Below are 24,973 nucleotides of genomic sequence, written 5' to 3'. Positions count from 1 at the left end.
AATCCTAACTGCTGGAAAAAATAGTTTTGTTTAACCTTAGATGTAATATATAGCCTATTCAGGATTATTGAGAAAAAAAAGGAAAAAACAACAGATTCCTCTAGTTTCTCCCTAAATGTGCTTTGTTTGATTATATATTGTTATTGATAAAATCAAAAATCAGATTACACTTTAAAAAAGCTTCATAAACTCCAAACAAGATGAAGTAACACAATGGAACATTAAATCAAACATTTATTGTGCATTTGTTTTACATTTACACTTCTTACAAGGAGAATCCACCATTATCTTTACTAAAATATATTAATAGATCTGAGTGTATAAAGACATTTCATACAGAGGAAAGGAGAGAACATAAAAAGATGCATTTTAAGACCCTGTAAGAAAAGCTCCCCGAGGCAAAGTGGAAGTGGACACCTTCATATTGTACATTAACTAACCCTAAATCTTGATATAGAGCCTACAAGAAGCATTTGATAATTAGGGACACCTACATCTGATATTTGTGTGCAAGCATTAAGTCTATCTATATTCTTTAACATAATATCCAGGTTCTCCTTTAATAAAGGGACATTCAAGAAATGAGTGTAGATATAAATTATACTAGGTGCAAATAGCACACTCCTATACAGACTATGTCTTTACAGGTATTATTTAATGCTTTAGTATGGTACATTTCAAGGCCTTTGAGACAATCTTGTACTGCTGTGATAGAAAGCCATTTTTCACATAAGAGGAACACTGTCCATCATGAAGGCAAAGCCAGAGGTATGTAAAACTTTTGCAGCAACATGGACGCACATGGCGTGTCTCCCCAGTTTCCTTTACCACCAATGACAACATAAATAGCATACAGTGTACATTGAGTAAAATGCGATGTCCTTTTTAATAAACATCCAAAATAGTGTGCAAAAAGGTTGTTCGAAGCATGATCAAAACTAACTACTGACAAACAAGATGTGCTGTCGATTTGTGGTCATTGTCAAGGTTTGTGTTTAAAAGCAGTATTGCTTAATCATCTAAAAAAAAATTTGATACACAGCCTAAAAACCTTATATTAACCTTTTTTGTTCCTGATGCCAAGTACGAAAATAAAAAGGGTTTTGCCTGGATGGCATGCATATGCATCTTTATAAAAAAAAAAAAAAAAAAGAAAAAGGGGGGGGGGGGTAAAGACAGCATATTCCCTACAGGCATCAAAGGTCAAAAATCAGGCTTCTGGTCCATTTTGGCAAAAAGAAAAACAAAAAAAAATAAAGGATGAACAGTGAGATACAAGATGAGGCAGAGGATTGTCAGCATGCAACTTAAAGGAACTGCATATTCACAAAAAGGCGATCTCTCTCTGGTCAATCCGACCATCCAGTAGGGGAGCATTCTCATCCTCTGCTCAGGCATTTACTTAAACTGCAACATACAGAAGATAAGAAAACAGTTAAGATTTACCAACAAGTCGTATCTTGTTTTTCTCGTATACAACACACAGACTTTTCTTCACAGCTCTTACTGTAGTTTTGGATGGAATGTTGGGTTTCTGGGCCAATGCAGGTTTCTTCATGAGAACAGGTTTGGTGGGTTTCGGTGACATAGACACTGGATGGGCCAACGAGGAGGTTTCGCCGTTCCCCTCAGAAATCTGCTCTAGAGGAACTCCGGCCAAGTTGTAGTGCTTCTTCCTCAGCTCGCCCAAACGCAGTCGCTCATTCTCCAACTGACTTTCTAATTCCAGCACCTTCACCTGAGGGACGAGAAATAAACAAGACGGTTATCTATGGTCAAAAGGATTGCTGCTTTATATAATATAAGTTCATTTAATTAATTCTACCATGTCAGTACAGCTGACAGCCAAGCTCATTCATGTAAAATGGGAAATAAACAAGATCGTTCAAAATACTATTAGTCTTTCGCTTGTGGTTACATGCCTTTGCTTTTTTCTGCTAAATTTTGTTTTCTTCCAATTTACTTATAGCTGAAGCTGTTTACCAAATTGGTCACCTCCACTTTTAAATAAGATTCAAAAAAATTGTAGTCACAACTGATAAAGAAGCTCATATTAACAACGCACACTGCCAAAAATGTATCTTTCTGAACTTCATTTTTACCAAATTGATCATGGAAAATACAATATGACTGGTGTCTTTGATGATGCCTGGGACTGTTTTAGCCTTTGCATTTGAGAGTTTAATTTAATTTAATTTAATTTAATTTAATTTAATTTAATTTAATTTAATTTAATTTAATTTAATTTAATTTAATTTAATTTATAAGGAAATAGGATGGGTGATTTTTCTGTGGATATAACATAAAATACCCAAAGTAAGAGACTTACCTGTGACTCCATTTCTTCTTTTCTCAACTTGATGAGGGACATCCCAGAGAAGTCCATGGTATCTGCGCACAAAGACATGTTTGGATAAACCAGAATTACTAAAATTACAGATGCTCATCAGAGTCTGTGATGGTCCAGTACACAAATCACACTGGACAAACCTTTTTCCTCCAGGTGCTCCTGGCCCGTCTTTGTTGAGGCCACCACATTAGCTGCCATTTCATTCACATGGCGAGAAGCCTGCTGGAGAGCTGACAGCTTCTTACTGTTGCGTTCTGCCTTAACCTGCACGCAGAGGAAAGCACTTGAGTCTGACCGGATGACACAATTTAGATACTAAATCAATAAACTCAGTCATGGAAACCAACTAGACAGTCAATGCGGTACTAAAGTGTGTTGAAAGAGATTTAAAAAAAAAAAAAAAAAGGGAGAGCATTGCATTACGAGAACAAATTGTTGCATAAATAAATGTAATCTGGTAAATTTGATCAAGAGACCACACAAATGTTTTCAATGGTACTCCCACTTTAGAAAGGTGTAAAATGTGACATCCACACTTTGGCACTTAACATAATGCAACACAGTATGTTTGTACAGGAATGATAGAGTTAACAACGTTTTTTAACCTTGTGTTTTTCTATAAATTAGACCATTACCTTCGAGGCAGCGACCAGCTGTGCTGTGCTAGCAGCAATCTCATGAGAGCAGACAATCAACTCCTCGTATTTGCCTGTGTGCAGCACCACCTTATCGGCAGACTCTCTGTGAGAAAGCAGGTAAAGACATGAAACCGCTTCAATCCACGCAACTTGAAAGCGTACAGTTCTGCACACTGGCTGATAGCCGTGTCCTATAGGGTGCTACACATAACATTTTATCATCTTTAAATCATTACTAAGTCCGTTTCGAGTCACAAGTGTAATTATAGTAAACCTTTAAGGCCATCAGCAAGAATACTTGCATCCTCTTACAGTCTATAAATGCATTTTACATTTTGTGCCAGGGTAGCCTTAGCTCAAAATATGCTGAGTATCTGGATCATCTGAAAAAATTCACTTACTATTTCAGGGGAAACTGGGACAGACATTTATTGTGCCTCAACTGTTGTTCAGCTGTCGTCGGGCAGCCCAGCATTTATAGCAATGTTCCTATGTTTTTTGCTGTATTAGGACTTGTACTTTGCAGTGAAAATAAATTAAATCCTAACAAGGCCACACGTATCAACTGATCTGATATTAGCCAAGGAGCCACAAATGTAGACCATTTGTTTGTAATGAGTATCAGAATTCATTTGACGATCGTGTTTTTAAAAAATCTACATAAAAATAAATTAAAATATATAAGAATATAAACTGAGATGTCCCATATATCTGAAAACTTACACCATCTCTGTGGCCCCCCATCCCACAGCCTTGGCAGCAGAGATGAGTCCCTCAGTCCAGCGAGAGTTTCTGGCGTAGAACTCCTTAATGGTGGCAGCACCCTTAACAAAAAAAAAACAAACATCAGTACTGTTAGCTTTTTTTTCTGAATGAGTAGTTGAACTCTTGAAGAAAAAAAAAAAAAAAAAAAAAAAACCCGCCTATTTTGGATTCAAAGTTAGAACAGTCTGACTCACCCTCCCACTCTCGACAATCTCCTTCTGCAAATCTGTAGATGCTATGACCAGCATGCGGATGGCCTAAGGCACAGTGGAAGAGGAAAAGTAAAAAATAAAAAACAGACAAATGTTCATTAGGACATTAATTAAAAATAGAATATACAGTATGAAGGGTTTGGTATGTAGTCTATGGTAGTCTAGAACATATTAGTTGAAAGACATCAAACTACTGTACCTTCATCAGGTCTGTGCAGCTGTTGAGGATTCTGTAAGAGTGAAACAGAGTTAAAATTTACAGTTATTTACTGTAAATAAGTTGCTGCCTTTTTCTTCAATGAGCAATATTCAGTGAAGAATGACAGGAAAGAACAGGTTAACAGAAAAGATGACAGGCAACAAAGACGGAGACGGTATTTAACTGATTTAGATAAGGTACCAATAAAAGAACAAACCTTTCATTGACCTCAAGTTTAACTCCTGATGTGTCCTTTCGTGCCTGATTCATCATTTCCTGAATACAAAACCATATCAAACATTTATCAGTTACAGTGGATAGACTGTAGAATATCAGATGTCTGTTCATTACAGATAATATTAGTACAAGACATCTTAAACTAAGATTTACAATACTTACATCAATCCTTCGGACTGCCTCCTCAATAGCTGCTGATGTTGCAGCCATTTCTTTATCAACAAGATCTCCCAGCTCATCCTGACGAACGTCCATGCTTTTCGGCCGCAGCTCCTGTATGTAAATAACAAGTGGAAAAATGATTAGTCATGATAAGAAAAACGCAAGTGAATGATACTGGAAATGAAATAAAATAAAATATCACTGATGAAAACTGAATTCAAAAAAACTGAATTCAAATGTTAACAAGACTGGATGATTATATCACTGACATGAAATACAATTTGAATACTATATGACCTCCAATAATAACCATGTCTCGAGGAGCAGCCCGGGTATTCCCGAAAAAAGTTTATTCCAAAAGTATCATAAATTGTATCGCCAAGTCCATATACTGTATTAGACCTCACTGACACTTTTACACTGTTCTGGGTTCAGGAGGTGGTTGAATGTGCTTCTTCTGGATTTCTTCTTTTTGTAGAGGACAGCTTAAATAGTTTATGTATCCGTAATCCATCACCCACTGTCACTGAGTCAAAGCCAGAGGCAAACTCTCAATTTCAGTAAATTATTTTTGGCCTCCTTGGAAGCAATACTCTGGTAATTACTGGACGTTTTAGAGTATATCTACTATATAAAAACTGATACAGAAACTCTGTATTTTTTCCTCACCTGGCCCAAGTGCAGGATCTTCTGAACAATTATGCGAATGGAGGCTGGGTCTGCCCTCTGGAGGGTGGTTTTGGACTTCAGGTCCCTCAAGTACTGCAGACTCTGAGTGGCACAGCCCCTGCAGTTCTCTGTCAGTCCTGCAGGGTGTAAAAGAACAGAGCTCAGCCATTGGCCACTGACTATGCTAAGTCACTATTGAAATGCTGCTTCAGAGGAGTTGAATCTGAACATATTATTATATAAACTGAGATGTGGCTTTACCTGTAGTTGTATGAACTGGTTAATGTATAATAAAATTCATTTGAAAATAGCTGTAATAATGCCAGGAGAATATTCAAGGATATTCCTTACGGTCTGCATGGTCAGTGGGTGCCATGTGTGCAGTAGCGCTGCCATTGATGATTGTATCCGCAGCCAAGTGGGAGAACTGGGTCAGAGCCCTCAGCAACCCTCCAGCATCTGGTTACAAGAGCATACAGTAAGAGAGCAGTATGCCACATTAACAAACATAACAAACCGACCAGATAGTGTCATGAGGTCAAATCAGAAGCAGTAATCTTACCCCCCATGTTACTCAGATAATCTGCATGGCCCTTTTTCACTTTGTCGATGGAGCCTAGTGTGGCCTCCGCCCGATTTACGAGGTAATCTGTGTTCGCAGGACAAACGGAAGATTGAAAAAAAAAAAATAAATAAATAATATATATGTATACACGCTTTGTTAGTAAGTCTCCAGAATAGACAATGTACTATATATGGTCAACCAGCTAAGACCATGGTCTTTCTAACGATCCATGTTGCATTTTTTTGACATATTTAATTCTCACATTATTCACATTGTTGTTGTCAACCTGTTAGTTTATTTTTGAGGTGAAATAATAGAGCAGAGGGTTGACCTGGAGAGCTAGTGCAGCGTATGTGGAGGGGATCATCAAGCTTAGCAACAGCATCTTGGATGATGTTCTCAGCTTCTGTTACGGTGCCCCGCAGCAGAGCAAACTGCTCCTCCAGAAGCTTCTGCTTCAGCTGCTCCTCCTGACTCGCCTACATTCAAACACACATGAATACACAAGCAACAGAGTATACACACATACATGTATGTACTTGTTGAGAATTATATTGACATATGTAAACTATATTGTTGATTTTTTATATCAGATCATCTCATGATATCTGTCCATGTCACATTATGGGAGAACACATGACACCCTATCCTAATATATCCATAGTGTGCCCACTTCACCCAACGTTACAGTTTCATCAACCAAAAAAAAAAAAGGATTTACTGTTAAACTAGATTGGCCAAATGAAACCTGTGTCCTTTTCTTGTTTAGGTGCAGTGAGTGCAGCAGAGAGCAGAAAGTCTAGATGAAAGATTTACATTTTCTCTATGTTAATGCATCTGTCCATGTACACCCACATTCTGCTTTATGTTCTTTCAAAATTGACAAGTGTCTTTCTTTAAATCTTTATTCATTCAGATAGGTTCTCAAGCATGTACACTCTTTTTAACTATTGTTCCTCACATTGACTAAATTTAAATGTGACACGGGTCTATTGACCTTATTCTTAAAAATAGACTTTATTTAGGCTGAGCTGTTTTCATGGGGTGCTTACAGGGTTATTCTGTTCTTATATCTTTTAATGTGCTCACAGAGCCTGATTAATCAGTAAAGACACGTCACAATAGACCACGGCACTGTTTCTCAAGTTTTAAACCCCAGGCCCCCAATCTATCACACTGCTGCTATAGTACAGTATGCCCTCGTGGCCACCTTTTTACAAAATAAGCAGAAGCCCTTTCCTTTACAGTTATTCACTGGAAGCAGATGGCAGAGCATGTGTCATCAAGCAGCCCGGATGCTGATCAAGCGTATACACTAGACACTAGACTAAAATGGGAATAGTCCACATTCAGTTCTAAAAGGCATGCAGGTTACGGTAAACATAAATCAGGAAACTACTCTAAATCACATTTACAGTAATATTGGAGTATCACTGCTCATGTAAATATAGCCACTGATATGCACATTCACCCTTGCTATGTGCCCAGTAAAAGCCAATATTTGTTATAAAGTTAGATTTCACATTTGTTAATGATTGCAGTGTAATACCTAGGATAATTTAAAAAAACTTTAATCATGAGCCGATGTACTTTTTCTTAGAGAGACAGACCGAAGAGCTGAATACAGCTCAATTAAATGGACTGAGAGGAGACAAGTGTGCTGTTCACACTGCTGAGCTAGGCTCTACTGTCCTAACTGACCTTCTCCTGCAGTTTGCCCTGCAGCTCTCCCAGCTCCCTGCTGTTCCTCTCTCGTTCCTGCTGAAGCGATGACTGCTGCACCTGCGCAGCCTGCCGCAGAGACGACAGCTCCGCCTCCTTCTCGCTCACGGATCGCATCAGACGCTCCTTCTCTGCCTGCAGAGCTGTCATTGAGCTGTTCATTTGCTCCGTTGTCTGGCAAAAAAGAGAGAGCGATGAGGGAAGCCAGAAGATGCAGATGGCTGCTAGTGTAAGAGGGAGAGTCCATCCAGAAAAGTGCAACATGCCTCAAGCCTCCAAACACAGAACTGATGATAAATGTGAATATAATATGATGGTGAATTCGGATCATCATCAAGGTCATTGCTGCATAGTAACACTACATATGCGAACTCACCTTCTCACTGCCCTGCAGAGTCGCCTTGATGTGCATCACTTCTGCCATTTTCTCCTCCAGCTCTCTCCTCAACTTCTCCATCTCAAACTTCTGTTCTTCCAGCTACAGTGACAACGAAACAGCATTAATCGCGTACATCCACACTAGGCATCCATGTTGTTAAAGCTAAACAACACGCCACCGACCTTCATGTCAGCTTCCTGTTTTACGCGATCGACTTCAAACGACAGCTGCTGCTTGGTCCTCTCCACTTCTTCTTGGGTCTGCTGGGTTGCTGACAGCATCTTCACAGTGTCTGCACTCTGTCAGCACATCAACACATTTCGTGTGACCACACACACACTGAGGTGCTGACATCTGATTTAAAACAAACATCTCTGGACTGGTCTGGAGTCTGTGTGTACCTTCCGTAGTAGTTCAGCATGACTGGCCACCAGCTCTGTGTGCTTCTCCTTCAGCTTATTGTACCGCTGCTCAGTGGCCTGCGCTCTTTCTGTACAGACAAGAGATAACAGTGTGACCTTACTGACTTGTCCATTATTATATCTCCAAGTTTGTGCAAGACTGTTAATTGCATATATTACTCTCTGCCTCAATGAATGTGGTCTGTAAGCTCTCATGTTCTGTGATTCTGCGACGCGTGGCCTCCAGTTCCATGCGCAGCTGCTCATTTTCCACAAGAGCACGTTGTTTCTGAACACGTTGTTCTTCTAGCTCTGCCTCCAAACTGTTGATTTGGGACTTGAGCTGTGTGATGTAGCGCTGAGCCTGGGGGAGGGGAAAAGAGAGCTCTGAACTTCAGGAAAAACCTTGCTGGTGCAAATCCAGTTTGTTCAATAATCAACATAAAATTTTAAAAATTTTCACAAGGTGCATTTATTTAAAAAAAACAAACAAAAAAAAAACACCACAAGCTCATCTCTTGATACCTGCCACATCTTATCTTCCCATCTTTTTACTTTATGTCTGCTTTTATAATTAACAGAGAAACACATTCGCAACAGAAGGAGAGAAAAAGAAAAATAGCTGGAATTGTTTCCATGACGCCAAAAATCTCAACTAAACATCCAAGTCACCTGTCATTCACAGGTTACGTGCCACATTCCACATGGCAGGAGCAGCATTTGCATCCGCCCAACACTTGACCCAGATTCCTTTGCACATAGATAATAATGCCCTCTACTGTCACATACACACAGAAAAGATTCCAAACCCAAGCAACAGGTTATTCAGTCCCAGAGGTCCTTACCTCTGCTTTGACTCTTTCCAGCTCTGCTCTCAACAACTCCAGGTCACGCTTCAGGCTCTCAATCTGGAGATCCCTGCCGGACAGAAAAACTACTGTCACAGTGTGCTGCCACAGACAAAGTACTGAAACCAATCAAACCATTTAACAAATCACAGGTTACAGTGAAAAACAACCGGGTTCACCTATCATCGAAGCCTCCATTCGGTGGTCCAAATGTCTGATCAAATATGTCAAATTGCTGAGAAAAAAAGAAAAATAAATGAAGAAACAACAAAAAACTTACACAACATTATCATACTTTTGTTTACTTGTGTGAGTGCATTTGTGACTGTGGTGCCATACCTGTGGCTGTGCCTGGATGCTGGATGTGGAGACGTCGCTGACCTCGATGAGCGGCTCTGGGTCGTCGTCATCGTCGTCTTGTTGCTCTGGTTCATCCTCGTCAGGGATGACCACCACTGGTTTCACGTGTTTGGCCAGCGAGGCTGCGTGCAGGAAGTTAGGTGGGGACTGACAACGAAGAGAACAAAAAGTAGGCATTGGTTAAACCAGTAACATGTTAATCCCACCTCCCCCCATCTCACTGTGCTCTTACATCAGGCAGCTTGGGGATCTGGATCAGTCTCTTGAAGTACATCATGTCTCGGGCTTTATTGAAGAAGGTCTTAAGGCTGTGGGACAAAGGAAAACAAGTTATACTCTACCTCATATTCATGCACAAAATAACGCATGTATCTCACTTATTTTTTAAAATGATTTACGTCGTATTTTCTAGACTTTATATCGATTGCTTCCATGTGCTTTATCACAGTTGGCAGGTATGGCAATTAAGCATTTGGTAAAACAGTTCAACTACATAAACTGGGATAAATATTATACGAATTAATCTAATGGCACCATCTCCCCCAACCCTGGAGGCTCCTCTCTGAACTCAGCAGTACAGATAAAAGCATCTCTGATAGTGACACAGACAGACACTCCACAAAAGGTGGGGGATGGGAAGCAGTGATGGGCAGATTTGCATCGGTTCAAAGTGCTGTGGTGACTGGGTGAGGGCAGGATTGTATTGCCTTGGACGACCTACCTGTGGAACTGGTCATGGAAACGTTCACGGTGACCTTGTAGTGTATCAGCAGGGAGACCTGAAATCCATGACATTATCCATTTTTTTCATCACCAAGCAATGCATAGATACACATAAAAAAAACATATATTAATGGCAATATCTTGAAATACTTTAATGACACAGAACATTTAACACATTTAAAAAAAAACCTATTCTGAATGACATTTTTTCTTGGTAATAACTTGTTCTTACAGGCATGCAGCTTGAACAGCAGCTTGACAGTGAAGTGGTAGAGGGGACTACAGTCCTGGATAACTTGGATAAGTGGAGACAGGCGACACTGGCCTGATGTGAGAGTGGAGATGGCGATGGATGTGTTGAGCTGTCGGATCACTAGGTGCAAAATCAGAGACAGGAGCATACATGTTAAGTGAAGTTTGCCTTTCACTTACCAATTATTTTTCTGGGTTCCCCTATTTTGGCAATTTATGTGCGGGAGGCGCAGCATCAGTTTTGAAACATGCTTCTAGATGATGCCTATGTCTAGTCTAGTTTTTTTACCCATTCTGTGAGTCGCCCTGATGAAAGCTGTGTGCGGACACCCTTGGTTTAATAAAATGCAATCACTTTTAGTGAGTCAGTTACTGTTGCAGATTAATTTTTCAATTAATAATTAATAATTCACATTTGGCTCTCTTGTTACATGAGCACCTGGCTGACTGGTGAGGTACCAACAGAACTTTTGTGCCAATGACTCAAATAGCACCGAGACTGATAACACACGTGAGTGCAACTTCAGAGTTCAAGCAAACTTTGCTCACAGTACAACTCCAACATTTGTTTATGGTGTTGAGATGGGATCCTGGGCCTCCACCCTGCAGGCCTGGGAGGAGCATACCATTACAGTTAAACTGGAGGAAATTAACTTAATGTCTTCTAATTGCTGGCATTTCCTCATCAGTTAAAACAAATTTAGGAAAAGACAGGAAAACATGAGTTAAAACCAGACCAAGTACCTCAAATCACTTTTTAAATTAAATGGAGCACAGTCCAGTATCTGAGTGGCTCAGAATAACACATTCTTGACAGGCTCTTAGCTTTTTTACATAAATAAATAATGTCAGCAGGCTGCAGCCCTCTGCTGAAGCTCAGGTTTCTCTTCTTTTGAAGAGTAGGATAGGGGAAGAGGTGGGAAAAGTTTTTTCTTTTTTTTTTTCTTTTTTTTTTTTTACCTGTCTCGGCCAGCCGCAGCTCTGCGTCCATGTAATCAAACACCTCCACTGTGAGCTGGAACCTGCAGGAGAGAAGTTGATACCTTCGTTACAAAGAAAAGAGGCCCCGCTCAGAAACAATGATGATGTGACCCTGTGAAATTAAACCTGCAGCAGGGATGGTCTGTTTATTTTATGAACTCATTTGGGTGGCAGCAGCCTTGCCTATGATTGATGATGATTGGGATCTCAGGCTAAACAGCTAATTTTGCCATATTTGGAAACTCACACATTATTAATGTCTGTCCCTGCAGTGCGTTCCAGGACTTCGTCTGTGGCCTCCAGGTTCGGTGGGATTTCTGAATGCTGCATTGAGGTACATTTTTGGCGTGTTAGTGCCAGTTGCCATTCGCAGTGTGAATTCCTAAAAATTTTGCTGAATCGTCTGTTACATCCATCTCGTGTGGTGTGACAAATGACAGAAGACGCCTTTTACCTTCGCATGAAACTCCATTTTTGTGCAGAGCAGCTTGGTATACAGAGCCACCAGCTGTCCATATCTGTCGTGGAGGTTGCCCTGAAAACCACAGAAGCAGACAAGCAAGAATTATCAGCTAAAAACATTTTGTCAGGTTTAAGCTTTCTGGTCAGAGATTATTACAGGCTTCACAGGAAATCAGGTAAACCCCAAACTGCATTGTTTTGAGATTATTTTTAAAAGATGTGTTAAAAATATCCAATGACTCACCCATAGTTTCCCAACTTCAACTAGAGAACCGTGATGCCTCATGCAGTCCTGTAGAACCTGTGAAGGAGACCGCTTGAATGAACAGCACTAAGTAGCATGTGTGTCGTGTGTCTTAAAAAAATGAAAACTTTTTTTTGTCTTACAATCACTGTCAATTCACTAAAGCCGAAAGGCTACGTCTGAATCTAAATCAATGAGAGCTTTTTGCCTTTAGGACAAACCCTTTAGTGTAAAGAACAAAAGTTAGTTCTTCTAGGTTTGATAGCACTCCCAAATTTTCTGTGCCTTAATTATCTTTCCCAGCTTTTATGTTGAACTCATGAGGCTGCAACATCAGGTCTTTGATCACTCACCACCTCTTCACTTTTAACATCTGCATGGTGTCATGGATAGTAATAGGCAGCTAGAGAAAGGGACTCAGTGCCTTACATTGCGGTGGCCGTCCCGCAGGACTTTGTGCAGTACGTGGCAGAACTTCCAGCTGAGGATGGAGCTGCTGGCCAGTGGGAAGCCCAGAGCGTAGGACCAGAAGGTGTAGGCTCCCTTCTCCCTGTGAGTCCCCAGGATGATTCCTGTTGTTCTTGTCGTTAAGGAAACCCTAACTGTCACAGGACTGCTGGCATTATTCCTAACGGTTACCTCAAATATGTGCCTCTACACTTTCAAAAATAAGTTTCAACCAATAACACTATCACAGATTTGTGATATAATCCACTGGTTTACACTTCTGAATTATCCCTCTGTTCAAACAGGAAATATATCAAACTACAGAATAAACATTTTCCCAAAATGTGATTTCATGATGACTTCAAAATGTAAGCCTAAATTTAACAGTGCTGTTATGGCATCATAATTGTTTGTTGTAGTTTAAAAGATACGTCGTGCATGTTTCTCCTTTACAGGTGTCTCAGTAGAGTTGATGGCTTTGCTGATGCTGCTCAGCTGGGAAGAGAAGAGGGGAGAGGCAGGGAGAGGGGAGGAGAGGAAAGGGGTTAACCTTAGATCTTGGATGGTTTGCTTTCTTCTCCCACGCAACCATCAGGGCTTAGAATAAACATAACAACAATTCATAAGTCATGAGAAGTTAAATAAAGACCAGGAGTCAAACAAATGATAACAGGCTGCACTGCAAAGACAGGAATGAATCAGAGAAACAATGACTCTGCACTGTGTTCACACAGTGTTGTACAGATGGACTCCCGGCTCTCACCTTATGGTTAGATTGATTTTAACAAGCCAAAAACGGTCATTCAGAATGAACTAGCTGCTTGCTTTTTTGAATGAGTGTGATCCTAAACTTAGTCTGACACAAAGCTATAGGTGACCACAGGAGAAAAAAATGCGCATAGTGATCGCACAACATGTCATGTATACATAATTTCACTTTGTTTCTTTGCAGGTGCTATATCACTAACATCTTAATAAAGATATATATTAAATCTTGTTTTAATGTATGTATCTACTGAAGCTCAGGTCAAAGAGGAAAAACCCTGGATCGAAAGATAACATCTCTGATTATCCCACTGATGATGAGCCTGGGAGAGACTTCGTGTCACCAGACCCACAGGACACAAAGCAAATATTCTGCAACCTGTCCAGCAGGTAAAACAAGTGTTGCTGAAAAGGAGCAGGAAGGGAGAGAAAAAGAAACACACACAGGCTGGATCTCTGTGTCCCCCATGGACATTGACCTGCTGCAATGAACCTCAGGTACAGTACATCACAGCCACAAGCAATACAATAAACTGGTTGGTATTGTCATGTTACACTAGAGTGCTGTTGTCGTGGCCACCCCCCATATGTGCCAATAAAATTATGGCTAAGAGCCTGGGGAAGAAATCCTCAACTGTGGTGTCTACTTGTTTGGCTGCCCTGCTGAAGTGAGCAAGACATTTTGTTCCGTTCCCAACCGAAGGTAAAGAGTCATTTCTCTACGGGTCTTATTTAGACATCACATTATTGTTAATGATTTTAGAAATATAAGCTGCAAATAAATCTGTTAGCCATGAATCTGTTACACTTTGAATATGTTTTTTCTTCCATAAACAATGTTCCTGGCTGAAAACAATAAAAGTTGGTAGTATTTCTCTTTCTTCTTCTTCCTCCTGTCTTTTAAACTCAATTTGGATTATCTACTAAAATTCATGTTGCCATTTGAGCCTGATAGCACAGTAAAGGAATTTAGAACCATCCCTGATAAAATCAAACATGTTTGACCATTATGTTGCCTTTTTGGGACCCTACAAGAGAGATCTGAATCATTCACTCACCAGCACGTTAACTATTACATAATGATCAAAGCTGCAGCAACTAGGCAGCGCAATTATCCTGGACTACTGTGACAACACCCATAGCTAAAATTAGGCTGTGTGGTGTTCCCCACCTAAAATCTGAATTCTGTGCTGTGTTTTGTATGAGGGAAGTGCGCTGAAAACCACACTTGGCCAGACAATGACCTTGTTCCACAGCCCTGCTTCCAACTGAGGTGTTGCAATCCACCAGACCTGCTAGTGTTTGTTAAAAAGGCTGGGTGCAGTTTACTGAAAGCTGACAGCTTGGAAAAATACATCATATTTCATATATCATCCCAGAATGCTTAGTTGGGATTAGAAATGCCACACAAAAGCGTATGTACTTGTTAATTATGGCCCCTTTGTCCCTTTCACACATAGTTGAGGACCAGAGAATCTGCATGATGCTAGCCAGCCAGCTTCATCATCGCATAATTACGTAAGAGACTAATTAACATACAGTTCAACCATTAAAACAACTTCTTCAATCTCAGTTTTTTTATCAGTCTCTCAAATTATCCTCCTACATAAAAAGGTTCTTTAAACATGAACTTGTAACCATAACATGTAGTAGAAGTTGCACGTACCAGCAAAAGTCCCTGGTTCTTTGGTCTTACCATCAAACAAAGGCTTACAAATCCATGTCACATCTTTTAAAACATAATCACATATCAGTGGCAGAGGCCCCTAATCCCACAAAGCCCTATAAAAGCTTCTTTAATACATTCGAAACCTGGGAGTCATCACCTCAACCCGCCCCAATCCACAAACACACACACACACACAACCACCAAAACATACATGGCCACACAACAAAGCACAGAGGGGCTACTGTGGGTGAAAACTGGCGTTCACAGTGAGTGAGGGGCACACTGGTTAATAGGAGACTCCCCCCGCCTGCTTCTGACGCAAATGAACTGCTAGTCCCTCGTTTACTCAGGGCAAGTGCGGTGGGCTAGCATGGAAGCCTGTGTGACAATGAGGGGTTTGTTGGTGGAGGAAGGCCGACAGCTGGGGTAGAAGATTGGGTTGGATGGGGGCCGTGCTCTGGCACACAGAGCCTGGCACAGAGGCCTCAACAGATGGCCGCTGAGCAGCGAGGCTGCAGGGAGACTCTCACAGTACATTCAGAATGGCTGTCGGTCGGAGAGCAGCGAGAGAGCGACGAAAGGGATAGGAAGGAGAAGGACACTGAATGCAGGGTGAGCAGTACAGGGTGACCAAATACTGCACACAGTTCACTGTTGAAGTAAGCACAGGGTGAGTGGCTATTGCTGCGCTGCAGCATTTTTGGAAACAATAGCCGATTTCAGTGTCACTCCTTGGAGCACTCCGCTGTACATATCCTTGCACGCCCCTGCTCAAGGTCACTAAGGAAGTAATGGGTACTGGTTACAAGGGGGATCGAACTAGCAACGCTTCAATTACTGGTAGCACTGTGAGTAACAGTTATTTTCCGTATCGATTTAACCATCACCAATTACTTTCTTGATTTATCTTTTGGTTTAGAAAACATCAGAAAACTGTTAAAAAAGGGTTTCACAATTTCTTAGAGCTCAAGAGACATCTTAAAATGTCTTGTTTTTATCAAGTGAGACGAGGAAGAGCAGCAGAATTTCACATTTGAGTAGCTGGAGTAAGAGAATTTTTGAATTTCGCCCTTAAAAACTTACTTTTAACTGATTAATCAGTTGACAGAATAGTTAAAGTTTAATTTTCTTTCAATATACTAAATCAATTAATAGACAAATCATCGCAGCTCAAATTACTGTTCAACTTCCCTTATTGCCTGCAAACTTAACTGCTATTATATTAGTGAAATTATTTCAGTATAACCAAATAAACTCCTTGTTGGTAAAGCTCTGCTACTACACACAATACAAAGTCTCACTATCAAGCTTCACATCAGCCCACACACAGGTCACACACTAACACAGACAGATACCATTTCCTTAATGCCATGGTCAAAGATAAGTCAGATGAAATCCAAACTATTTACTAACAGAGCAATTTGGTCCGAGAGCTCCAGACATGCTGACACTGTCGACTGTGTGGCTGCCCAACAACTCCGTGCTGCATCTGGTTCAAGCGTCAGTAAATCCCCCGACCAGCAGAGAGGAGAAGTGAGAGGGAGGGAAAGCCTGGACTAATCCCCAAGGCCTGCCATAAGGTCTATTGCCAGCTAGCATTACTGTAGCCATACACTCACCCCACAGTCCTAAGACACCACACACTCTACGCTGCATTAATACCTCCAACCGTGAGGCATATCTGCTTACCTTGTCATCTTTGCTTTTCAGCAGTGTGTCCATGGGCTTGGACAACCAGGTGTGAAAGAGCGTGTGAAGTTAATGAAGTCAAAGCATCAATGCTGCACCTGAGCTGCTTCTCACTGGACATAATGCCCCGAGGCAGGAGCCTTTATTGCAGGCCCTTATCAGCTTAATCCAACAGACTGCTGCTGGGGATCTGGCCTACAAGGTCACACACAGACTCTAACACGGCTCACACCTATTATCTGAGGTTAGTTACATGTAGCACAATTTGCAATGGTGACGATTCATGAGACCGGTGTACTAACTAGTGAAAACAGTGTCACAGAAGCAATAAAGGAAAATGAAAAGTGAAGGGGTAACTATCCTTGACAGCATTTTCAGTGAACACATGGATTTATGAGGTGTTGAAAAATATTTTTCAATTACACTTTGCAAATTCTTTCAATTAAATATTCTTTCTCAGATCAAAAGTCTTTGCAAGGTTATTTGGGTATTTTATTGACTTCTTATTGTGCTGCTCATCTGCTCTCGCACCCTACTGCCTCTTTCTCCCACATCAGTCCAAACACACAAACACTTGTGCTAAAAAAAGATACAAATTTTGTACTAAAAGTCTGTTCACGAGGGAAAGTCCTCGCTGAAGGGAGCAGAGTATAAGTGGAAATAATGTAAATATAATGGAAAATGTGTCAACTAAGGTAGTATGAATGAATTAACCTAAACAGTGAATGAATCAGAGGAACTAATGAATGGCTGCAGATACAGATTGTGTCTTGTTAGGTTATGACCAACTCTTCTAAGACTCACTCTCGTCTAATTAAATTATGTATACAGCATCCAATTAAATATTCAACAAAAGATTCTTTAACAAACGGATTTTTTTTCAGCCAATTTGCTGAGCTGGCTGGTTAACTTTTGCTTCACATGATGCTTCCCATGATTATGGCTAGCTGTTTAACATAATGTAAGTCACAGCACAAAACATATTTACCATAGCATATAAACAGTATTATGATTATATTATGTTTAGGACTTCAGTATTGGTCTATGGTCAGTGAAAACACAAGGATATTATGGGGATCATGAGCATCACATGCTTCTTTGGAAGGTTAGACTGCTCATAGTGCTTGAATCTAAAAAACGATTTAATTATGAGGATTTAGCCCTGTTTTCAGCCGAGAAAAAAAACCCAGGACTGTAGATTTCCTTGCATAGAAACACTTTGATAGAAAAGGTTATATTGGTAAAAGTTTGAATGCCGTTTTTTGTTTGTTGACAAATGATGACATAAGATCTCACCACAAAAGACTTCATTTAACATATCAGTGTTTTGTATTAAGGTGTGAAACATTCATAACCAAAGGGCTTTTAATTCTGTCTCTATTCCCACTCAGTGGCAGTGTTTACCCTCTGGCACTCCCATCCCCCTTCTTGCTCTCTCATGGGCATACACTCAGGCGACAGGAGTGAGGGAAGGCAAACACTACACTACACTACACTACACACACACACACACACACACACACACACACACACACACACACACACACACACACACACACACAAACAAATGCAGGAAGCTGTGTGAGACATTTCACCTTGGTGCCAAGGTCAACATAAAGAAGAGAGAATGCAGGAGAGAGTGGAGTGAAAATGAAGTGCAGAGGAGTTTCAGCCAGTGTACTGGATGAATCAGCAGTACTGAGATACTAAATAACAAAAGAAATATTAATCAAATAGAGACATATACAGGCCCCTTCCTGCACATAACAGCCTTTTAAAAAATTCTGTTATATATATTGTTTTTGTTTAGTCAGTACATAGTGGAACTAGTTCACCAGTTGAGTCTACACATTCACTATAGTAGTTGTAGTAAAATGTTGATTAGGAGGTGGTAAAGAGCCATGGAGTAGTTTCTGCAAAAAAAAAAAAAAAAAGAAAACATTAGCCAATCAGGAGTTTGGATTCTTCCTCATACCAACCAATTCATTTGCATGTTGCCCAGTGGATCCAGTCCACTGACTTGTACCCCCTCTGGCTGCATTCTGCAATGTCAGTCAGTCACATTAACAAAAAACACCAGTTTAACTAGTTCCACTCTATTCTGTACATGTTGTAAGTTTTAAACTTGTCCTTTACATACAACCTGCCTTGTGTAACATTTGCTGCACAGTCCAAACTAGTAACGTAAAAATCGCTAGTCTTGAAATGTAAACTGTGCCTACTTGATGCCATTTGCTGTTCTCATCAACAAATATGCTGCAATATTAAACAAGTGAACTCAGGGCAACAAACAAGCAGCAGGATTAGGACTGACTGAGAGAAAAAGGGGGGATTTTTAAAATTTCTGATTATGATTATGATTACAACAGTACAAAATATTTTATTCTAGCTTTTTTTGTGAGGAAGACGGGGCAGAGAGGACAGACAAGCAGGGGTTCAAGCACCTCAGCTCCACCTCTCTACACATGCTGCAAATAAAACACTGAGAGAGTAATGTACACCCTCCAAACGGAAAAGCTTAGCCCACTTTAGATAACAATACACTTGAAAGTGCTGTAAGTCGGAACACCCAGGCAGAGGCTCAACAGCTTGTTTGGTTACTCAACCTCATTTGAATCAACATGTTTCCCAGTCAGACCGGGGTGTGTGCTCCACTAGAAACAACGGCTACGGTATGACCCGGTGGTTTGTTTCTTTCTCGTATACAGTGGTTAAGAGCATGGTCCCCTTGGCACATGACTGCAGTGCAGTAAGAGTCAGAAACTGCAAAGCACCTGTTGTATGAAGAAAGAGCAGAACCTTCACTCCCTGGTTGCACACATTCAAATGAAACTGAATCACATTTCTGAGTACTCCACAAAGGAAGTGTCTCAAAGTTCTAAGCTTTTTCCAATTTCCTCAGTAGAAAAACCTACGACAAAGCTTTTAAAAACAGAGACAGAGATCTCTGTTAGGGAGGAAAGGCGGCCAAACAAGAAGGACTAGATCAGCACGATACCAACAGCCAGGCTTCAGTGAGGAATGAATGGTGTGACTACATAGAGCACTGTTTGGACTCGGTTGACTTTCAGTCTTCTTGCCGAATGCCTCTACCTTGTGCTTAAATGGTCAGCATATTATACTACAATGGTCCAATCTCTCAGAAGTGACCATTTTAGTATAATATCCTGGTCTCTGAAACAATGAACCTAATAAATAAATAAATGCGAAAGGTTTTTCCTCATTTTTAGTTTGAGCAGTGAAACAATCCCCTCACGTTCTTGAGATTTTTTTTTTTTTTTTTTGGGGGGGGGATGTGGACTTTTCAGACACAGAGACGGTATCTCTCTGAACCACCGTGCCTCAGCTGGCGTCTACGGGACTTGTTTTTTAGCAAGTGGATCAACTGCGGTGGTTGAAAAGGCTGCGACGTCTTCAGGACATTTCAGTTCGCTGATGAAACATTCAATTCTGCATTGAAGTAGGTGAATGGAAACGTGTGGCCTTTATTAGGTCGACCGTGGCCGACCGCGCACACACACACACACACACACACACACACACCATCAGTCAGCCAGTAAAGCCACGGCAGGCCCGAACGAAGCGCCGGTTTCCTTAACTCACAGCGAGCGGTAACCCACCGAGTCCCTCTTGCTTTTCATATTTACCTGCTGCTTGTCAAAATGCTCCCTCTCCGCTCCGAGGTTGGCCTCGGTCCGCCTGCTTTTCACCCGAGTCGGCACCTGTCTTATGCTGTTCATCCTCTACTTCTGACAATGACGGTTTCAGCAAGAAATACCTATCCCCCCCCTCCTCCTCCTCCTCCTCCTCCTCCTTTCCAAAAAATAAAATAGAATAAAATAAAATAAAAATAAACAGCAAGACGCCCAGACGAGAGCAAATATCAGAGGTTCCTTCTCCAATCCGGACCCCAGGCTCGGCGCGTGTGTGCCAGGGACATCGCCGAGCTGCGGCTTCGTCACTAGAGATGCGTCGCGGCCGAAGGAGGAAAAGCCCGAGCCAGGGAGCGTGTCTGTTTCGCGTTACGTGGACGGATCCTCCCCCAAGGTGGAGAAACTCATCATCGTTGTGTCCTCCGCCGCCGCCGACACCCTCCCACACCGCAGGTCAGCCTTCACCCAGCTTCGTTTAAAAACGTCTTTTCAACGAAATCAAAACCCATGAGGATTATTTCAAAGGGTTTTTTGTTTTTTTTTTTCCCCGTGATGCTATCGTTTAATCCCGACCTCACATCTGTTTTTGCAATAACAGCCAAGCAGTGATGACACAAACCAGGAAATTAAGCTCAGATTGAAATCACAGGATGTTTGACTACATTTGAGTAGACTGCTGTGACACAAGGACGTGTGGGCCCGGCCAATACCTACTAATTTACAACTTTTCTGTAAACTCAAAAAGAATCGTATAATTCACCATAATATCATACACATAATGTTATGGCATTGAAGCAAACTCTGTCATAGTTTAAAGGATTTTAGTGGGCTACTATTAATCAGAGTAGCTAATATGGCTGCAGGTAGTTGTGTCCCCTCCACGTGCAAGTTTAAATAAAAGAATGCAAACACTGCTGACAAGTCCCTTAAACTGAAATGGATAATGTTTGTCATTGTAGTTTTGCAAGACTACACAGTGACCTCGGCTGTGACAGGCGCAGAAGGAAAGCAGATCAGTGTGTGAAAAAAACGAAGGAAATGTTAGAATGAGTTTGATAAGAGTTTTATCAATCTATCATTTACTTTCCTTTCATGACTGCCCATTGTTCTCTATACGTTTATCACCAGTACACGCGGGGACATCTTCCCATTGCTTCAATAGGCTGCTCACAGCTTTAAAAAGACAGCAATGGATCATTCATGTAGCTCGTCTGCTTCTGATTATTTAAATCTCTTCTGATGTTTAGATTTAACAAAGGACATTAACAAGTGATAATGGATTTTCTCCTCAGTTCACTTTATTTCCATCAAGTAATACGTCTTTAATGGATTATGGTTCTTTTACCATGGAGCATTGCGTTTTTACCACTGTCAAACCATATGACCGTGGTATGTTGAAAAACCTGTTTTGTTTGTCTCAATCACTGCTGCCTTCATTTTTTTTTAATCATTAGATAGCTTCAGACAAAACTTTAAACAAATACTTTCAAACAATCAAGATACAAAGTTAACAGTCCTGCGTTCTAAGTCTACAATAAGTTTACATAGATTTTTGGTTATGCTGACCATGTTGAGTCAGGCTTCACGTGCGGTGTTGTTTCCCGCTTTGCAGCTCATGTGCAGTTCTTCAGCGCCACACCAAAAGCAACCGTTACACAGCAGACTGGAATAGAAGAAAACTAAGTCTTTAGTTGTTTCTTATGTACATTTATCTTATGTACAGCTCTGTCTGCATTCAGTCATCCTCGAGGTTGTAAGACTGGAATCTGATGTTTCTTGCGCCAGGTGGAGCAGAGACCATGATGTTTTGTTCTCAAGTATGCAGGTAAAGGAAACACAAGGGCTGATGGGACAACAGGAGAAGGGAACAAAAGGACATGTTTGCCCCGCAGGCTAAACTGGCTCTTTTACATTTTTCTGTCAAGCAGCCTCTGAACAGGCGAGGCCCACGTCACATCCATGGATGAATTACTGAGTGACGCACGTGTGCGCATGCATAGGTCTGTGTATTTTCCCATCATTTTGTCTCTTTGTAAAGCACTATAAACTGCTTCTGTATGAGAATGTCCTGCTCAGAAATATTTATTCATCAAATGCTTAGCAATACTCACTCGTAAAGCTGCTCTTCTTCACTCACCCCCCTACTTCAAAGTATATGTCTCTTGTGTCAATATTAGTAACAAAGCCTTTCACAAAATATTGAGAAAGAAAGATTTGCAACTACATGACTTTTTATGTCATTACAGCTTCTACATACAACACTGAACTGAACATTCACATTTTTCTCCTTCTTTCTTTACTCGTTTCTTACTAAAGGAAACATTGTAATAAGAAACCTCCCCAGTTTCCTATATGATGATTAAGAGGAAAAAAACTGACTCAGGGAAACATGGTTCAGATCATGTAGTCGCAGTCTAATACAACAGTCCTGCAATAAATCCTCCCTTCATGTAGGCTATAATGTTCAGTTTGTGTTGAAATTGTTTCAGATGTGTGTTGATTCAACTGTATGGTCATTCTGGAGGATGAAGTATGTGGTGCCGTTGAACTGTACGGCATTATACAGAGAGGTGTCTTTGTTATTTAACCTACTCTCATTGATTTAATTCGGGTGGGCAAAATAATAGAAACACTTGTCAACACAATACGGTTCAACAGCACCAAAGACTGCAGCCTCCAAAATGATCATACAATTGAATCAAAACGTCTCTGAAACAGTTTCAACACAAACATTAAAACCTTCATGATTGAGGGTTTATTGCAAGACTGTGGTATTAGACTGCATTAATTTTAGCCAGGTGTACCTAATAAACTGTCAAGTGAGTGTATATTAACAGCAGCATTTTCAAATGTTATCCACTAGATAGCAGGAGAGGTTCACATATTGTCAGTGTGAGCTTCCTCATAACTCTTTTCAGCCTGTTGTAACCGCTGATTATTAAATCCTACGTATGAATGAACCAGTGAATTATTGACAACCTGTGGCCCATCAAACATGACTAGTTGACCCTGTTAATAATAACTGAAAAAAGCTGCAACACAAAACAGACAATAAACTGCTATCTTTTTTCTCTCTCAAATTTTAAAGCATTAAATGAGATATTAGACAACGTAAGATACGTAATAGAAATACTTGATAGCCACATATTGAAAAACATCATCCATTTATACATCTCTATCTCCAAAATGGGGTTGGGTATCGTTTGAATTTTATCAATTACAATTTCCAATTTCCAATTCTGCTAATCAATTCTGGTTCTTTTCAATCCCCCATTTCAATTCCCAAATGATATATAAAAAAAGGTAAATTGTTTAGATTACAAAAATGTCTGTATTCTTTAAAACGTTAACTGAATATTCACAAAGTAAATAGTATTTACAAGTATTTACTAATATGCCTATATGGCATCAATCTAGAGCAGTTAATTAAACTAACTGCTAGTTGTTCTGGAGGGACTATTTTAGTGTTCTGGTGACAAACGCGCATCTTTATTTGTCCTATATTTTACTAGTCAAGGACATCACACGCTATCCCCACTATTAACAAATGGACACCTCGTCCAGAGGTAATTATTACAGTCAAAACAAGCAAATGTAAAAGGGATTATAGCCTACTTTTGAATCAAGGCATTTCAAGAAGAATATAGTGCTCTAGAAAATATTTAAGGATTAAAAAAAAAATGCTGGCCAAGAATCACACATTTAGCCTAAAATGTAATCAGAAGTAAATCCCCTCCAGTAGGATAAAATGGCACTTTGGATTCGGTCCTAATTTAGAACCCAGCTTCGGCTCTCAACCCCACTTCAAAACCCCTGTCACTTAACTCAACACCCTCGCTAAAGGGGAAGACATAAAAGTTCATTTGTTTAAAAAAACAAACAACTTAGACCTTTTATTGAAATAGGTATTCAGACCCTGTATTTAATACTTTGTACAAATACCACTGGCAGATCTTACAGTTTAGTTTTAACTATTAGAGTTGGATTTAGGTATTTTCTCCTATTCATCCCTGCGGATCCTCATTGTCAAACTTGTTGGAACACATCATTGAGCTGGCACCCTCGGGTGTCCCCACAGATTTTCGGCAGGTTTATGAATTTGGACTTTGCCTGGGAATTTCAGTGAGATTAAAAGACTTGTCCCCAAAACACTCCAGGAAAGTCTTGCCTTTGTGTTTAAGGTTTTTGGGCTCAGACATTCACCCCAGGCTGAAATTTTACACATTGTAGGTCAGGATTTTGTTAAATACCCATCTATATTTTGTTCTGTGCATCATCCTCTCAATCCTGGCCAGTCTACCTGGCTTTTTGGCTGGGATGCATCATCATCAGCCTGATGCTGCCACCACCAGGCTTCACTGTAGCTGGGAGTTAGGAAAAGGTACCTGGTTTTCAACAGTTATTCAATAGCGCCTGCCACGCAACAGTGAGTAGAGCTTTTGTTTGATTGAGAAACCTAATCTTTACCTCACATTGTCATGGTCCTAAAAGTGGCAGGTAACAATGCTGTGATGTCCCGTGGCTTTTTTAGCTGCTTCAATTTTAAATATGATCCCTCAGCTGTGAGTAGCATGAAAAAAA

The 24,973-nt window shown here is 40.5% G+C and overlaps 1 protein-coding gene and 1 long non-coding RNA gene across 5 annotated transcripts in view; one reads left to right on the top strand and one right to left on the bottom strand.

Annotated features, from left to right (window-relative positions):
* Positions 1-216: 216 nt before the first annotated feature.
* Positions 217-20,497, bottom strand: hip1rb (huntingtin interacting protein 1 related b). Of its 2 annotated transcripts, none has more exons than XM_040155857.1 (32): positions 20,387-20,497; positions 13,048-13,111; positions 12,599-12,741; positions 12,170-12,226; positions 11,918-11,998; positions 11,711-11,787; positions 11,443-11,504; positions 10,463-10,603; positions 10,229-10,286; positions 9,740-9,815; positions 9,487-9,654; positions 9,327-9,382; positions 9,145-9,217; positions 8,480-8,663; positions 8,300-8,388; positions 8,081-8,197; positions 7,896-7,997; positions 7,499-7,693; positions 6,129-6,276; positions 5,795-5,881; positions 5,584-5,691; positions 5,233-5,369; positions 4,564-4,674; positions 4,382-4,440; positions 4,165-4,195; positions 3,948-4,010; positions 3,712-3,812; positions 2,986-3,091; positions 2,491-2,614; positions 2,330-2,391; positions 1,508-1,738; positions 217-1,407 (listed from the first exon to the last, which is right to left on the bottom strand). In XM_040155857.1, the coding sequence occupies exons 1-32, from the start codon at positions 20,477-20,479 to the stop codon at positions 1,399-1,401; spliced, it is 3,213 nt and encodes a 1,070-aa protein (XP_040011791.1). In that variant the 5' UTR covers positions 20,480-20,497; the 3' UTR covers positions 217-1,398. The 2 variants fall into 2 exon arrangements, with proteins under 2 accessions (XP_040011791.1, XP_040011793.1); XM_040155859.1 differs by lacking the exon at positions 20,387-20,497 and adding an exon at positions 16,740-16,837.
* The window catches only part of LOC120805549, a 13,079-nt gene continuing 8,184 nt past the window's right edge, over positions 20,079-24,973 (top strand). For 2 of the 3 annotated variants that reach the window (XR_005709564.1, XR_005709562.1), the window contains exon 1: positions 20,682-20,845. This is a non-coding gene — a long non-coding RNA (uncharacterized LOC120805549). Of the gene's footprint in view, positions 20,200-20,681; positions 20,846-24,973 lie in introns of those variants that run through there. The other variant, XR_005709563.1, reaches the window with a different exon arrangement.

The sequence above is a fragment of the Xiphias gladius genome, chromosome 19 (genome assembly GCF_016859285.1).
Source record: "Xiphias gladius isolate SHS-SW01 ecotype Sanya breed wild chromosome 19, ASM1685928v1, whole genome shotgun sequence".
NCBI lineage: Eukaryota > Metazoa > Chordata > Actinopteri > Istiophoriformes > Xiphiidae > Xiphias > Xiphias gladius.
Note: the sequence above shows the minus strand (reverse complement) of the source record. Positions and strands in the feature narration are given on the sequence as shown.

What these genes read in the sequence shown, in the direction of transcription:
- hip1rb (XM_040155857.1), bottom strand. Translation starts at nt 20,479, where the DNA reads ATGAACAGCATAAGACAGGTGCCGACTCGGGTGAAAAGCAGGCGGACC. An exon ending in TGCGGGACGGCCACCGCAAT is followed by an intron (nt 12,227 to 12,598) that starts GTAAGGCACTGA and finishes TCTCCTTCACAG; the next exon opens with GTTCTACAGGACTGCATGAG. An exon ending in TTATCTGAGTAACATGGGGG is followed by an intron (nt 5,692 to 5,794) that starts GTAAGATTACTG and finishes TCTTGTAACCAG; the next exon opens with ATGCTGGAGGGTTGCTGAGG.